The 16,675-nt window shown below is 44.8% G+C and overlaps 1 protein-coding gene across 1 annotated transcript in view; it reads right to left on the bottom strand.

Moving 5' to 3' along the window:
- COL26A1 (collagen type XXVI alpha 1 chain) overlaps positions 1-16,675 on the bottom strand; it is a 178,336-nt gene that overhangs the window by 136,996 nt on the left and 24,665 nt on the right. The window contains exons 3-4 of the mRNA XM_035900615.1: positions 15,189-15,311; positions 4,179-4,276 (exon numbers count right to left, since the gene is read on the bottom strand). Coding sequence (XP_035756508.1) covers positions 4,179-4,276; positions 15,189-15,311 — 221 coding nt within the window. The remainder of the gene's footprint in view (positions 1-4,178; positions 4,277-15,188; positions 15,312-16,675) is intronic.

The following is a 16,675-nucleotide window of genomic DNA, read 5'->3' as shown; positions in this document are numbered from 1 at the left end:
GGGGGGGGTGGAAGTTCTCAAACTAAACCATTACCTGAACAATGCTGCTCAAATTTCCTATCCAACTTGTATTCTTACAGAAAGAAAGCAAGCTTGGAATCACAGTGGCATTACTTTAGAGGTGCCAAGGTTACTCTTGGAGTTGCTTCTTGCCCAAACAGCTAAGCTGTCTATCATCAATCTGCTTCTGGGGTAAATGGGATACTGGCTACTGTCCCAAATTCAAGCAATACAAACAAACAAGAAAGAAATCTATGTTAGATTTGTGAAGTGAAATAAGACCTTGCCTGGCTGGAGAGTTCTAGGGCAGTGCTGAGCCCCTGAACTTGCTAGGGACACTTTTCCTCTCCCAAGAGACTGCACTTGCCTTTGAACTTTCAGCCATATAAAAAAAGGCTGAGTTGAAATGTCAGCATCATCTTGGATTCAAATCAATCAGCTTGATGCATGATTGCAATAGCTAAACCACTTCACCTCTGCACTGCCCTCGTCCATATGTTCTTTATATCAGCAGTCAGCAGACTGGGTGGCTCAGTGGATTCATTTCCTGTCCTAGGCTTGGGCTCCAGTTTAAACAAAACAAAAACCCCTGAAACTGGAAAATAAAAACTAGCATCTACTGACAGTTAATGACAGTTAAATTCACCAGATTTGTTTGCATCAAGTCTCTTTCTCCATCCAAGAAAGTTGCAAGAAACCCTTCAGAAAGCCCTGGTACAACTGGTGATTTTTAACTATCTACTCAACTAGCTGGTCACAGTTCTACAAAACTAGCAAAGGAATTAAAGACCTTTCAAATGCTGACATACCTTTGGGTGAGGAGAAAGCAATGAAGAGAAGGGGGGACAGCCCCGAGCAGTGTCAACTTAAAGGAAACAGACAGCCCTACCTCAGTAAATTAATAGCCCACTGAGTAGCAAAATCTCCACCCACTTCTAGAGCTGGGCTTCCTCCAGATGATGCTGCTTTTTATCAGCTACAATGCAAGAGTTAAATTCCCAAGATAATTTAAATCTAAACAATGTGCAGCCTTCAGCATTAATATAGGTGGCTGCCAGCTGGTGACAGTTAAGTGGTTACTTTCCCAAGCTAAACTTATTAGCTAAGGGTCAAGACACTCTGCAATAATCAAACTGCACTTAACAGCTTGCTCTATCAGAGCACAGTATGTTACTGGGGAAGGGGAGTTTTCTCATTGAAGGTATGTTAGAGCAAGCCAGTTTCTTCAGGAGCCTGTCATACTTTGAGGTTAGACATCCGTGCTGGACCATTTCCTTTGCAAAAGAAAAGTTGACCTGCCATTTGGGAGATAACAAGAAAGTATGCACGTCTGAAATAGCTGCACTGTAGCCTTTGAATGATTTTAAGTTCTTTGACTTGGTTTCCTTGGTTCACCCTCCCACCATCCTATCTTCCCTCATAAAATGCTAAAACAAATAAATTAAGAAAGGGCAAGGAAGGCCTCATAAAAGGACCACTACTAAAAATAATCCATCCTCCAGACAGGCTACAGTGGCTCCCCCAAAGACACTGTTCCAGAACAGCACAAAAAAGGATCAACTTTTTGATCACTGGGGATTGAAGGACAACTCAATAGATAGGATCTCTGAAGCCTCAAGATGCAAAAAGACACCATCAGTCTAAAGAAGGGATGCTGCAGCCATGGCTATGCACACACAACTCCTCAAACTGCTCTGTGTGCTTGATCAATCCATTATCTCCTGGCTTAGTGTGTCCTACTCACAAAATGCAACCTTACTACTCCAGGGTCCATTGGGAAAGAAAACTTTTACTTTGGTCTCTGGAAACAGGGGACTTCTTGAATTGGAAGCTCAGAGCCACTGTAGTTGCCATTCTGCTGACACATGGAGAACAATAGTGACTCCCAGAGAATTAGAGCATTTGCAACACAGCAAGAAAGCAAGTTAAAAATAGTGCAGGTCCAACCTGCCAATCATACCTACCTCACACCAACATCAAAAGCACCAGCTGCACATACAAATAAAATAAAATATTGAGGAGAAATCTAACTAATACCAGAAAAAGATAAAAGCATTCTGAGGTTCTACCCTGCTAATTTGCTGTGGCTTCATAACCGCACTGTTTTTGTTTTGTTTCAGTACAGTTTTCTGTTTTCTTTTGTCTGCTGTTTCCAGGAAGGACCCACACAGATCTAAGTATCCTACCCTCAGAGGAACCAAATTGGTAGTAGGAGAGAGTGCAGAAAGGAAAGAGTACAAAAGGCTTTATATCAGGTTGCCAAAAAGCCCTAAAAAACTCTTTTCAGCCTCTTTTACTTACAATTCCAAGTGACACTTACATTAAGAATTAACACACAGAGAAAGTAAATACCTCCATTTTAAAACTGATGCCTCTGGACAGCTTGAGGTGCTGTGCACACCACTAGTGTCAATGCTGCTACTAGAAATTAAGTGGCACAATGCTGCTGTACTAGAAGAGTTGCTTGGGTTTTTTTATTTTCCTCCTTCTTTCAAGAATATGGAACTGTCAGTAGCGCCAGATGTTTTAGGGAGAAAAAAACCAAGGTAAAAAGAATCTCACACATGAAAGCGAGGGCTTGCTACTGGCTTTCTGCTCACACTCTGCATGCCGTATCCAAGCCCAAAAGAACAGTTCCACCTCGAAAACTGACTGCATAAAATTGTCACCTCGTTCCACAGACCTGCTCCTGTGAGAACGCTGCTGACTTTCTCAAACAAGCTTATGTTGGCTTTTTATTTCCACTGAACTCTGCTGAGAGAGATCTGGCACTGCAGGAAGGAGCTGGATTCTCTCCTTTACACCAGCAGCACCACTAAGCTGTAATTACTCACACCTGTCCAAACCTACAGGCACAAACGGGCTGCACACATGGGCTTTTCAGGTCCCCAGTCAGATCCTCAGCCACACTGAGCTGCGGCTACTTTGGAAGGAACAGTTCTACCACAATCCTTAGCATCCCTCTCTCCTGCAGTGACAGGTAAAAACCCAAGCTGCACACAGCAGTTTCTCTTTCACAGGCTCACTTCTTTTAGCAGCATGCCAAAACACAAAGCTTTCTCCTGCAGACTGCGATTTAGGGTAGCTTTGTCACTTTTTAAGACTTTCTTGAGCTTCTGGGAAGCTATTGTTTCCTCAGCAGCCTGAAGCTTGCTGCTGTCTGCAACCATCACTCTCTGTGACTGTAACAAGTCAACTTCCTAGTTAGAGATTTACCTGAATTGTGTGATTAGCACCAAGATATCTCAGCACAAAGAAAATGAGGCACAGCTACAAACAGCAGAATCTTAGAGGTGTTGGACACCCCCAGTGACCCTTCACCAGCCAGCAGAGGCAGACTATGTTGACCTGATGCAAATGAACATTAAACTCAAAGCTTAGTTTCTCTCCCATTCATAAGCCATGAACACTCATGACACAGATTCAGCAGATGCCTTAGGACTTGTTTCAAAGCCCCAGAAGCAACAGTTAAAGCAGAAAACATTAGGAAGAAAAATGCAAGAAAGGCCCTTTTTGTTCATCATTATGAGAAAGGGAAAAGACTTTCCTTTTTTCCATCTCTGGAAAGAGCCCTGTGTTTTCCTCTGCGTGAAAGATCAGATGCTAATCCCAGAACTAGGTTTTCACATGCACTGTGCAACCTGAATGTTGGACCAATAAGTCAGAGGGGCAGGTGGTAAGGGGAACCAAAGGTGCCTAATTTAATTCAAAGCTCTCTGAGAACACATATTATTTGTGTCCAGACCTTATACCTATAACTCTTAGAAGCAGCAATCTGGACCAGCTTTCATCAACTGCAGCAACTGATGGTGATGATAGTGGGATGTAGAGAAGATAAACACACCGATACAGAGAAAGCACATTTTCTGAAGGTCTGTGCAATGGGGATGCCAAGCATGAGCACATCTATAGACAGGTCATCCCTAAGTGCCCATTTCTTCATTTCTTTCTCCCTCCCTACTCAGGCTTCTTTGGAGGTATTCAGTGTAGCCTGTTTTCCAAGACCACCTTTTGGAGTTTGCGTGTGAGCATTCGGATAATGATGGGGAGCAAAGAGAATAGGCAATTTGTTCCTGTGTTTCGGAGGCATAGAGCAAATTAAGGAACTCAACCCAGCCAGTCCATCCACACATCCCCTCCCTGCACTGTAAGGACAGATGCATTGCTGGATAACTTACCTTCTTCACAGTTGCTCCCCGTGAAGCCAGGACAGCACCTCCACTCCAGCGTGGTCACAGTTCGGTAGGACATTTTGTATGTGGGCCTGATGAGAGTCCTGTAACTAACACAAACAAGCAAGTCAGTAAAATGCACTTACCTACTCAAGGGCAGCGTTGCTACTAATTCATAGCACATCTTCCTGCCTGGATAGATTCCCCAGAGCACCCAGCCACCCCCAGCTGCAGAAAAAGGAGAAAAACAAAATAACATAGCAAAGGTTTACCACAGAGTGGATCTGATGCAACAACCCTTATTTTTCTCCTTAAGGCCTCATACTCTTCTGGCTCTTCCTCACACCTCTCCCCCAAGTAACACCAGTATACTTTGTGGAGGTCTCATCGCTACCAAGTCGTTACAAGTGGCAGAGATGATGACTCTTGTTTCCCTCACACTACCTCCATGGGGATTTCTCTGACATTGGACAAAGGCTGGCACTAGCCTTTCCTCACTCAGTACTAATAGAGTTTCCAAAACATTACTCTCTCAAAAATTGCATGGATTTCTCGGGTTTCTTCCCCACCACTCAGATCTGGGGTGTATCAACACATCAGCGTGACAAAAATCATCACGACAACACTACATCAGTGATCTGCATGAAGCCTTTTTTCCAGCCAGCTGACCTGTGCCTCAGTTTCCCCCATCTGAAATAGGATTATACTCTTCCTCACCACAGCCGAGGTTCTGCAGGACACATTTGTTATCTCTGCAGCACACGGCACCCCAAGGGTCCTAATTAAGGCACAAGTACAGCCATGCCCCACTGGAAACCAGAGAGCTACCTGCAGACATGAGCAGACCTGTGCAAGGCACTAGTGATTCTGAAGTTAACACAAAATGGACAGTTGCATAAATTCCAGCTTTTCTTTCAAAAGAGCAGCCCTTCAAAGCTGGCAAATCAGGTTTCCCAGTATACAGCCAGACAAGCGACTGCTGCTATTCATGAAGCTAAAAGCAAACACAGAAATTGTACTCTACAAGCTCCCCTCGAAATTCCTACCCTTATTTAACAGCCAAAGGAATTTGGCAAGCACAGGGAGAGGCTGAAGCTTTGGGATTACAGTGTTGCAGGCCGCAGTTTTATGCTTCTCCCTCAAGGCCAGACAGACACAAGCCCCAAGCACCCGTGTCTCCTCTGGGGAAGAGCCTCCTCCCGCAGTGCTGAGAGCCGCCGGGAGACGGAGCACTGCCCCAGCCTGCTCTGCCTGCAGCACTACCCCGGGCTCAGCTGGGAACAAGGCCAAAATGGAGCTAGAAATGGCATGAATCTCACCCAGAACCCCTCTAAGGGGTAGCAGTCACAGGTGTATGTCCAGAACAGCGCTGCAGTGACATTGGTAGTTACTCTGAAGAGCAGTAACAAAGGCTTGCCAGGAGGGGCTGCCCATGTATGTCTTGCAAAGAAGGCAGCAGCTCAGTGGTGGTTAACACAGCCTTTGGGAAACTAATTTCTCAGTAAGCTGTTGCTGATTATTTATGCCAGCTGCCAAACACAGAAACCAGCTTCTCCTGCAGCCACTGGAGAAAAGGGCCACACAAGCTTCCTCCTGAGCACGGGGCTGCCTGCACTTGGAACAGCATTGCCCAACAATGGGAGAGCAATGCTGTCTCCTGAGAACATTACGTCCTCACCCTCCAAGTTGCCAAAAAGCACACCAGTTACTGCTAATACTGACAACTGTGATCCAGGCACTTGTCTAATACAGGCTGGACAGAGCCAGCTCGTCCCACCTAGTTCTTTGCGCTTCTGCATCCAATGGTATTCAGGAATTTGCAGTCATGAGTGAGTTTGAGGACTTGGCACCATGTCGATGTAGGTAGACCTTTGTGCTTTTTCACAGAGACACCTAAGGCACAAAGACTTTAAGTGCCTTGCTGAGGGTCCCTCAGAATAGCTCTGGCAAAGTCCAGGAACTGAACCCAAGTCTCCCGACTCCGAGTCCTGGCGTTGGACTCAAGACATCTTTCCACACGTAAGCCCCGAACCATCAGTCAGAAGTTCATGACTTCGTCACTAACACAACAGCTGGATTTGACCTTGAGATGAAAGTCTCCAGCCCTGTTACCAGTGTCCGGAGCCAGCTAGTCTCCAACCACACCGTGATTTTAAAACCATGTTTCTGCCAACACCAAGATGTTAAAGCTCTCTCAAACTTCATTATGAAGTGTGGAGAGTGGCTTGAGCCAGACTGGAATCTTGGCAGCAGTTATGTGTCGGGGAAGTAGCTATAGTTTAATCCTCAAACGAGCAAGGACTTCTCAGGGCATGACAAACGTGGAGCTCAGCTGTCACAGCCTACCACCCACCCTGAATTTCCTGGAAGAGTCCTGACATTTGCAGCTCTGTTCAGCATCGTGCAATCAGGCATGCGAAGTGGTCCCAGCATGCTAGCTCCAATTTGCTCTAAAATTACTCTGTTCTTCATAGCATCATTTTTCTTCAATCATGTGACATGGCACCAAGGTCTGCTGTTACATATATCATCACATCACACAGAATTCTGACTGCTATTCCAGGAGGGGAGCAAAGAAAGCTCCTTTAGCAAAGCATCACCACTGATACGTTAAGTGTTGTGATTGAAGTAGAAGAAAAATCTTTGAAAAAGGAGAGGAAAAGAAGATACCCATTAAAGATCAGAAACCTCAGCGTGAAAGCAAGTGGAAAACACAACAGGCAGAAAAAAAGGATCAGTAGCAGAATAGGGAAGCCCTTCCCTTGGATGTCATCCAAGCCACAAACACTGGCATAGAAATCTGCAAAACCACAGTAAGAGAAGAGGTTAGGATGAGCCACAACCTGCACCTCTTTGCTTCCCAGAGAGCCAAAGGATGTGCTCAGCATTCACAGGCCCCTTTAGCAGAAGGATTCCAAGCACTTCACAAACTACCAGGACCTGCTACTATTGCAAGAGACAGGCATCACTTACCAACATGTTTGCTGAGGCTCACAGCAAGGTCCCAGGGAGTGGGGCAACACTGGAGGGAAGAACGCAGAAAACTCAACTAGCAGCCGCTACTGTTACTAGATCAGATCAAATGCCTGTCTGACCCTGGAGACTGCTGGATCAGTGTCACAAGCTACAGAAGCTCATCCATATGCAGTCATCATCTGACGAACAGTCTCTTGCTTGTGTCTAAGTGGTGATTTGGGGAGGAAGCACAAGAATGACTGATTAACTGATTTGGGGGTATGAAGCTAGAAATACTGGAGAGGTCAGGACACATCGAGGGATGGCAGCCAACAAGTCTCACACCTCAGCACACAAGGATATGTTCCCCTTGCTCTGAAGGAAGTGTCACCAAACACAACAGCCAGACATGACACAAGAAAGAGAAAGAGGGTCACATTCTTGGATTAGAGCCTCAAAAATCCAGTCAAAGAGAAAAGCGCAATCTCTGCCATGACCCAAGCAGGACAGCCTGTCACACACAGGAAATACCTTCCCTCCTTCATGGATTTCCCCTGCCCTTTGACACTTACAAACAAAGCTGTTTGTACACAAAGACCACACGAGAAAGAAGGCGTGAAACTCATTTCCACATCACAAGAGATGGTTTTGTTAGCCTGATTCATTCAGCCATTGCAGTTTGTGCCCAAGGAGACCTTGGTGACCTTCGGAGGCTTCTATTCATTTTTATTCAAGTTCCAGGTTGAAAGTTATTGGTAGGTTTCAGGATAACAAGAGGAATGAACTTGCCTTTTTGACTGGCAAAGAATCTGGAAACCAAGGAATCCAAGCTTTCTTTTACCTACCACTCTCACGGCAACAAAGTCACGTATCAACCCAGTAGCTCCAACCCTGTACATATAACTGGTATATTGTCTTTCCAAGAGGGACAATCCATCTTCATTATAACAAGTGCTACCTTTGCATTAAAAGAAGATCAGAAGAAAGCTTGTGGTGGTTCTTCTAATTTTTGTACCCATGGCCTCATTTACAGACATGCCAAAAATCTAAAATTCCCCACAGAAAATCAGGGTGTACTGAAATAAAATTTTAAATATGTCAGGTTAAGGAACCAAATCTTGAAGTACTTGGTGGCCTTGGAAAGAAGGGAGGATGGAAAGAGCTGGGCAAGCATTAACATAGAAAAGAATATCCCAGGGGTGTACTCAGAGAACCTGTTTCTCAGAAAAGCTATCAAGAACATATCTGGTTCCCAACACCACCATCCCCACTCCAGACAGACCATTATAACTATTCAAAGCCTACCAGACACCAGTTACCCAGGTAGCATTCTCTATGAAATACAGACAAGATAACTTCATCTCAAACCAGTGCCACAACTGACACAGGGACAAGAAGTACCTTTGCCATCATGTTTGCACTCACGAGCACAGCAGAGACCATCATGCTGTGAATCAGATCTGTGCTACTTTTTTTCTTGCAGCCCCAGCTCTTCCAGCTTCCCTAGCACAAAGGCAGTAGCTCCCCAAGGAAGAACGTAACCAGAGGAGTTTCAGATGTGCTCCTGCAGACACCGGACAAAAACCAAAACCCGCAGCTGCACGAGCGTTGGAGGCCACGGTTTGTGTTTTGTGCCTTTGCCAAAGGGGAGGAAGAGGACTGTAACTCTGAGCATGTCTGGTTTGCACAAGTTATCAAGAGTCTAAAACCCAGAAGACAGAAAATTTATACAGCTGCCACTGCAAGTTGTACAGAGAAATACTTTACAGTCTCTCTGTCCCAAGAAAAAAAGACAACGGACACAGAGACAGGTGTCTTTATGCCACCAGAGTAATCATCAGTTCCTGTCTTTATCAGCAATTAGCTCTTGGTGCTATTGCAGAGCAGTGCTGCACTTCCCTACCAAGAAGGAAGAAGAGTGCCCAGCCAGCATGTCTGGACAAGATCAAAAGACCTTCAATTAGCAACCGGAGGACACCTATGCCTGTGCACAGCCTACAAAGCAGATGGCCCTCCACCTGTGCCCAGCCAGCAGCACACAGCCATCCACATTGTTGCAGACCTGAGAACGCACCTCTATGCTACAGCTCTAATCCCTTACACACCCGGAGCCTCTATCCGTCCTGTTTGCAGGAGTGCTCTTCATCCTCCATTTATACCCCATGTGTACATGGGAGAGCAGGCATATGTTTTTACATCTTGAAGAGAAATAAGGGAATTAAACACATAAAAGAGTTAGTGTAACAGGACTTCAAATGGCAATCATAATGCACTTGAATAAGCTCTGGGATTTATTATTCAATTGACTGGAAAGAAAGAGAGAAGGATTTCCCTGTGGCGTTAACTGCTTCTGAAACTGAGGAGAAATATCAGCTACAGGCCAATCTCTTGGGTGACAGATCCCAAACTTATACGGACTCTGTAGCAACAGAGTCTTCAAAAGCAGAGAAGACCAAAATGGATGAGCCTGCAGAATTCCTTCTTTGTTATTCTGCAAACTAGCTTGTAAAATCCCTTTGGGAGCAGAAATGTGTTCAGTTTAAATTAAAACAACAAAAAAAGTAAACCCCAACATTCGAAAAACACCAAACAGCAAGAGTGATCCATGCAAGATATGTAGCCTGTTTACATTAAAAATGTCATCAAAAGCACACAGCATTTGTGATAAGCTAAACCAGCTAGAATACTGAAAGGAAAAAAAATATGCAGACTGGCAGTCGGAAAGGGCATTACAGCCCAGATTTGCTGTGTTGCAAGAATGCTTTCCCCCTCCATCTCTCCCGCCCTTGAGTGCTGTTTGAAGCTGACAGATGAGTAAGTTCGTGTTTGGTGTTTCAATGGCTCTTGCTAAAGTACAGAGACCAAATAAGCCCATCCCTGTGCAAGCCAGCTATGGGTTTCCAGGGGAATCTTCAGATTCTCTGAAGCCAGAAAGTGTTGCAGAGAGAGGATGCTCAAAGGCTAGAGTGAAACAGCGATCTCACCACTAAGTACAGCAAAAAATAGCAGGATAAAAAACCTCATACAACCTTGCTGGGAACATTCATTTTTCTAGGATGAAACAAGTAGGAGAGGTGTCAGAATATCCTGCCACAATCTGAAGCAGCACGCTTCCAGAGAAGAGATTGGGATTTTCACAGCAACAACAGTTTCAAGCAGAAAAAGTTTGTCTTCTGAAGGCTGTAACAGTGCACGATCTGTCAGGCTGTTCACCACATTCCTTTACCTCCTGAGGTACTGTTTTACTGACTGCAACAGTCAAACACAAATACTCTCATTAAAATTAGGCTGATTTTGGCCAGTTAGGGTATAGCAAGAAGTTGTCCTATTCTCAAAGTCATAAACCACAGTAAAACAAAAGAAGTGCTGTTCTCATCGTATAGGTGATGTGGCATCGCTTCACCAAAGGCACAGAAGTCACAAAAGCTCCAGGAACTGAATGCACTCAAATCCTTGCCTGGCCTGAGACCACCCTTCTCTGTGAGCCTTGAGGAGTATTGTGTCCTAAGTATGATAGGAGCATGCATCAGCCTGCAGCTGCTGCAGCAAAATGATTGCTTAGGAAAAGGGTTACAATTCAGATGCCTGGGTTTACTGGGAGCAGCCATATAGGCAGCAGACATCCAGAGATTAGGTTGCCATTGAAACACCAAGCTAGAGACTTTATCCCTTCCTTCAGACAGATAAATGGCATGCAATTTCTATATGTAGGAGCTTCAGCCAGACTGCTGGAAAGTTGCCCATTCACTTTGTAGCGTGACAAAGCAAAGGCATATCCTACGGCACGCAGAAGCTGAAACCTTCACTACACATACGGAGAGAGTTCAAGAATAGATCTGCTGAGGGAAAGTCTCCAGCCAAGATTGCTTCAAAGCAACTCAGCACCCAAGCTAAATAAAGAGGCTGGGGTGGAGGGCAAGAACAGAGCAGCTCATCCCATCCCAGCCAAGATGACGACACTCCTGCAGAAGTACAGCTGCCAGCTTCCCAAGAGCAAGTGAACAGACAAGCAAGGACATCATACGACTGAAGCTGCTAGGCTAGGGATCTCACAGATACTCCTCTGTCAAAGGCTTGACCCTGAGCTGCAGTTTGTGCAGTAAGAGAAAGAAACTTAACACAAATGAATGGGAGACAGGAAATGGATTAAATCCTCATCTGGCCACACTGATGTCTGCTTGTAAGCAGAGCCTCTCTAACAGAGAGCCCCTCTCAGCTGTCACCACAAGGTTGAGAGATGCCTTTTTTTTGGCTGGCGTCCCTTTTGCTAGTGAGCAGCCTGATAACGGGTGCTGGCAGAGTGAAAGCTCTCGCAGATATGGTTGACTCCCTGTAAACAAGGAGATGAAAACAGTTTGTTTCAAGTCGCAGCTGGGAGAAATACTCTAAAGCCAAAATAATGCCAATGGCTTACTGACATTTTGCATTGCTTACAGTCAAGCATAACAACATATGAATCTGGCTGTGCCCCCCACTTCAAGCTCAAGTACCAGAAATCTCACTAGAGGAGAATAGGACTGGGAATAAGCCTGACATTGCCAGAAGCTAGACTTCCAGAAAACCAAACGCTGGTACAGAGGAGGTAAGGAGGAAACAAACAATGTCATTTGATGGGAATGAAGCGTTGGCCCTGTGAACCATTATTGCTGGACCTATCATGTAGAGCAGATACAGTCAAGCAGGTAATCATTAAGGACCATAGACAAAACAGAGAAGCTCCTTCATACTACAGGAACACACTCAAGGACTGGTGACCTAGAGAAGGTGTTTAATGATACAAGAAATTCTTTGCTTCCCCTTCCATGAAGCTAGTGTAAGCCCTCTCCTATGTTTTGCAAAGTGTTGGGACAGGACACTCTAAGATTTGATACTAGTCGCACTGCTTTTCCCTGTTGAAGGTAACTACTGAGGATATTCTTACTTAGGATATCCCCCTGAGAGATGAATCCCTTGACCTCACAAGGTATCAGGGCTTCTGGACTTCAATCCTGCAGTAGCAGGATTAGATGAAACATGGGTGGAGTTGTCCTTTGCTGTGAGAGCCATGGTGGCAAAGCAGCAATCCCACAGGCTCAAGTTCTGCCATGCCACATCCATCATTCTCTTTTTGGGAGAGGTTAGCTTGAAACACAAACGAGGTAACATTTACCCTAACCATAAAGCGGTTGCCTTCACCCTGCACCACAGACAGCGTGCTCATCACAAGAAAAAACAAATTCCTGAGAAAACCAGGACAGCTCCCAGGCAAACAGCAGTGTCATCCAAAGCTTTCAGACATGCCAAGATAGCTTTTGGGGTTTGGGTTGGGGTTCTTTTGTTTTGAAGAAGTAGGTACAGAATCACTTTCAAACCACTAGTTAGGAGGAAAAAAAAAAAAAGTAGGGCACCTGAGCTGAGTTTTCTGCTCTGTTCATATTCTGTAGGAATTTTCAGAGATTTGTCAAAGGAAGTTGTGCAGCATGGTGGCTGGTATAAGCTTATAAGTCCCTTCAAAGCCAGTTTCTTAGCAGAAAAATAAGGAAAATAAGTGTAACTTGCAAGGAACTGAACTAGCAAGTGAGGTACTGAATATAAGAGGGACTCAACTACCCTATGACTTTGGGGACTGTCTTTCTCATTGCTATCCTTGGGAGTTTTCATCTGAAAATGGGAGATGGGATTCAACTGAATTAGGAGACACACTGGTGTCTCCTAAAGAGACAATATTCATTTTGGTGAAACAGGTGAAAAAAAAAAAATCATTTAAAAAAACATTTTAGAACCTCAGATTGACTTGGAGATGAGAGAAAGCCAATTATTCACACATCTCTAGGTGCTGGCAACATAGCATTGATAGGCTGCCAGGTCGGCCCAGGAAATAAAACATCAAACATCAACCATACAACATGACTGAGGGTTATCAAGCGTTGCCCACATGTCACAAGATCCATCATTTGCAGTGGCTGTTTTTCATTCTGTTACCAGAAATGAGATGCACTGCTGAAAACAAGCAGCCACTAATAAAAGATGTATGGGGTGGGGATAACTTATCCAACAACCCACTCAACTCTCAGGACTTCAGTGGCTTCAACTTCATTGCTACTTGTTCTTGGGGCTCTCCCTTTTGTACAGTGGCAGTACAGGAAACTATCAGGAACCAGCCCATGTCACTCTTGCTTTACCTTTGTTGATAACTGAGTGGGCTCCAGCATTTGTCAGCAGTTTTCTGGAGGTCCTTGGGAACGAGGGGTCCAGGGTCTTTCTCTACTTCATGCAAGAGTGTCATATGATGCACAACAGACAGTATAGTCATTTCCTTGGAAGGGTGCCATTCACTTTTCTTGTGTTTCCTCCCACTTGCAAAGGGAACAGAGCATTAGCATCCTCCCATCTCTTCTGGTAGGTCTCTTCATGGTGATTGTCTTCCAAAAATGCATCTCCTGTCAGCTGACATCTTAAATATCAATAACCCCAGCTTCTTTCCATGATATTTTCACACAGAAAGAAAAATTGAGAAGTCTGCTGCCATTCTGCATTGTCTCCAAAACACCTGGACTCATCAAGCAAATAAACCAAACTGCATTTGAAACTGAAAATGGTCCATGAATAACAGTATCACAACAGCACACACTATTCCTAAAGTCTCTGGGTTAACAATGTAAGAATCAATGTATGTGAGTAACTGCAGGAGCCCACAAAAAGGCTTTTTACCAGTAACATGATCAATGGTTTGGTACTTATGAAACTACAGTTATGTTAACAAGGAAAAATAAGCAAGATTTTTGGCAAGTTTAGGAGACAAGGTGAAAGCTCAAAAGTTTCTAATGACAATTATGTGCGTAAAAAGTCTGGGAAATTAAAAAGCTTCAACAGAAGTTTGGCCACGACAGTGTAAAATATTAAGTGTTTCAACCACAGCCTTGCATAAAACAAGGCCAAAGAGACACCAAAGCAGATATATTACAAGTGAAAAAACTTAGACTGACCAGTGGCCAAGTAGAAACTGGAGAACCAACTGTGGTAACTGCCACATGGAAAATGTGAATTCCAGATGAAGAGTTGCAAGAACAGATTGGGAAGGTGAATCTCTGGGTTTTAGGTGGGTATCAAGTACAAGAGGACCTCAGTCAGTGCCCTGTAGGCGAATTGGTAACAATAGCAATGAAATGACTAAGCTTTCTAAGCTAAATTAAGGGCTTGTCTACATGGGAAATTGTTATAGAAGCTAGGTGTAAATTTAGAGCACAATGGGGGGTTTTGCACCAATTCCCAGATGGGTGGGTAACTATTCTGCTCTGAGAATGTCTTTCAGAGAAGGCAAAGCTCAAAAATACAAAGACACTTTGCATACTGAAAGGTGGTAGCTAGGGATAACTATTTCACACTTTTTTTTTTTCCCCCTTAAATGTAGTTGGGTCCTAAGACTGTAAATGATGGAAAGGCAAAGCAGACTAACAGCAGCCTCAGGGCAAGTTTTTGAAAGTCACTGTCTCAAAGCTTTGTTTCTCATCTGTGGAGAAGGAACATTGTGCTTTCATGCATGTCTTTAACAGATACTGAGATGCAGGAATAAGAGGTGCTGCTAGGGAATTCCACACTGAAAGGTACAGGGCATACTACCTTTGTCCATCACCAGCTGCAAGGAATTTGATCAAAGCTTTCCAGTGTATGTGATCAATATTACCCTTCAAGACCAGAGTATAAAGACTCAATACCAAGAAGCCACATAGTGCCATTGGTCCAGCATCCCTGCTAACCCTGTCCAGTCATGCTGCACTCTTGTTGGATTTTACATTTATTTAGCTTCATGCCTGACTCACAGCAGCCTCCTGCAGCAAGAAGTACAAACTGGCATTACAATCTAAGGTAAACTGTTTCACATAGCTTGTCCCTAATATACACTTACCTTCACGTGTAAGTACTCTGCAGCTAACACCAGTGGCATTCTTTAGTTACACTACCACAAAGCAGGGTATCAGCCTCTGGCCCATGGATCTCAACCTCTAGGTAATACTTAAAAGCTAACCAATTTAATGAGAAGTACAGGAAAATCTGGACAACATGACACATGAAGACTTTTACCTCACTAAGTTGGCACAAGGTCCTGGCCACCGGCAGCTTTGATAAACTCGCTGGATCACTGTTTCTGACCCATTCTGCACTTGGCAGGAAACCGTCCGTGTAACCGTATAGTGACACCAATGCCTGCAGAGAGAAAGGACACTGTTAGCCCCAGTAAGACAGCAAGCTGAACCAACATACATCAGACTGCAACAAAATCAGACCACATATGGGGGGTGGAGTTGCTTCTGCCAGCCATAGCTAGCCTAACTTGCAGCCTTCGTTTTTCACCCCACCCTCTCCTCCCAATAGCTGCAGAAAGATTCCCTGCTTTTGCCAACCTGAACCACAAGAGATCCAGTAACGCCTCTTGCTTGGTCCTCAGACGCCAGAGTTTTATAGTACATAATTTAGGTCTGTTAGTTTTCATAAACAATAGGACTTGGGGGAGGAAGAGGGGGAGAAAAAAAAAAAAAAAGCATTCCAAATCTCCAGATAGTCATTTCCCATTGTACTGGTCTTAATTTTATTCTGCTCATTATGGTATCATTCCCCAGCCTCCTATCATTCTGAACAACATCTGAGTTGGAAAACTGCTTTTTGGTGTGGTGGAGCTCATTGTCAGCAGGGTTTGAACAAGCCGGGTGTCAAACAAGTCATGTTGCTGTCCTGATGAGGTTACAGTCTAAAAAACGGGCAAGAGAAAACACAGGGCAGGGAGGGACTAGTGTCTTAAGCTGTCTCATAAGAAAACAAGGGTGAGAGACCTCCTCACCGTAAGGCATATGAGAAGGCAGGAACTGCAGTGTCAGCCCTGGGAATCAGGACCCATAGACCCAAATACTGGTTTATGGTTTTGATTTTGTACCTCAGTGTAGTTAACAGGTTTGAGAGCCACTTTCCTATTGACTGGGGATCAGAACGGGGGTCACTAATGGGAAGTGGAGACACCAGCTCGCACGCCAAAAGTGCTTGTGCAAGCATTTCCTGCACATGCAGAAGAGTCCTGCTCCCCATCTATCTTAAAGTAAAAACCCCTAGTACAGTTGATCCCTTCTCCAAGTACCACAGTGGCTCCCCAACCTTGCATACCAAAAATCAAAGTGCTTGCACAGTAGAAACAGGCACCTGCACATCCCCTCCTCCTTCCCTAACCCACCTTCCCCATGGCAGTTTAATTTTTCTAGTATTTGCCATTTACAGTATTTGCTGCATTTTGTTTCCTTTCTGGATTCCCCCCCCGCCCCCCCCCCCCATCTCCACAGGACGCTCTCTGGATAACTCCTGTTTCAATGAATAGGAGGTACACATGCCAGCGGCTGAGCCGAGCACTGCAGACCACAGTGGACAAGCTGGGGCCAAGCAGGCTGCTCACCAAACCTTCGGCTATGACCAGACGGGTGATCTGGGGCACCCAGAGAGAGGGTGGCTTTCTGCCCAGTGCCATCGAGCTCATCAGCTGCACCAAGGCAGGGCCATGCAACTTTCCCTGCAGAGACTGCTCTTGC

Source organism: Egretta garzetta, unplaced genomic scaffold (assembly GCF_000687185.1).
Source record: "Egretta garzetta isolate BGI_Z169 unplaced genomic scaffold, ASM68718v1 scaffold108, whole genome shotgun sequence".
Lineage (NCBI taxonomy): Eukaryota > Metazoa > Chordata > Aves > Pelecaniformes > Ardeidae > Egretta > Egretta garzetta.
The sequence above is the reverse complement of the archived record's forward strand: the minus strand, read 5'-3'. Positions and strand labels throughout refer to the sequence as shown.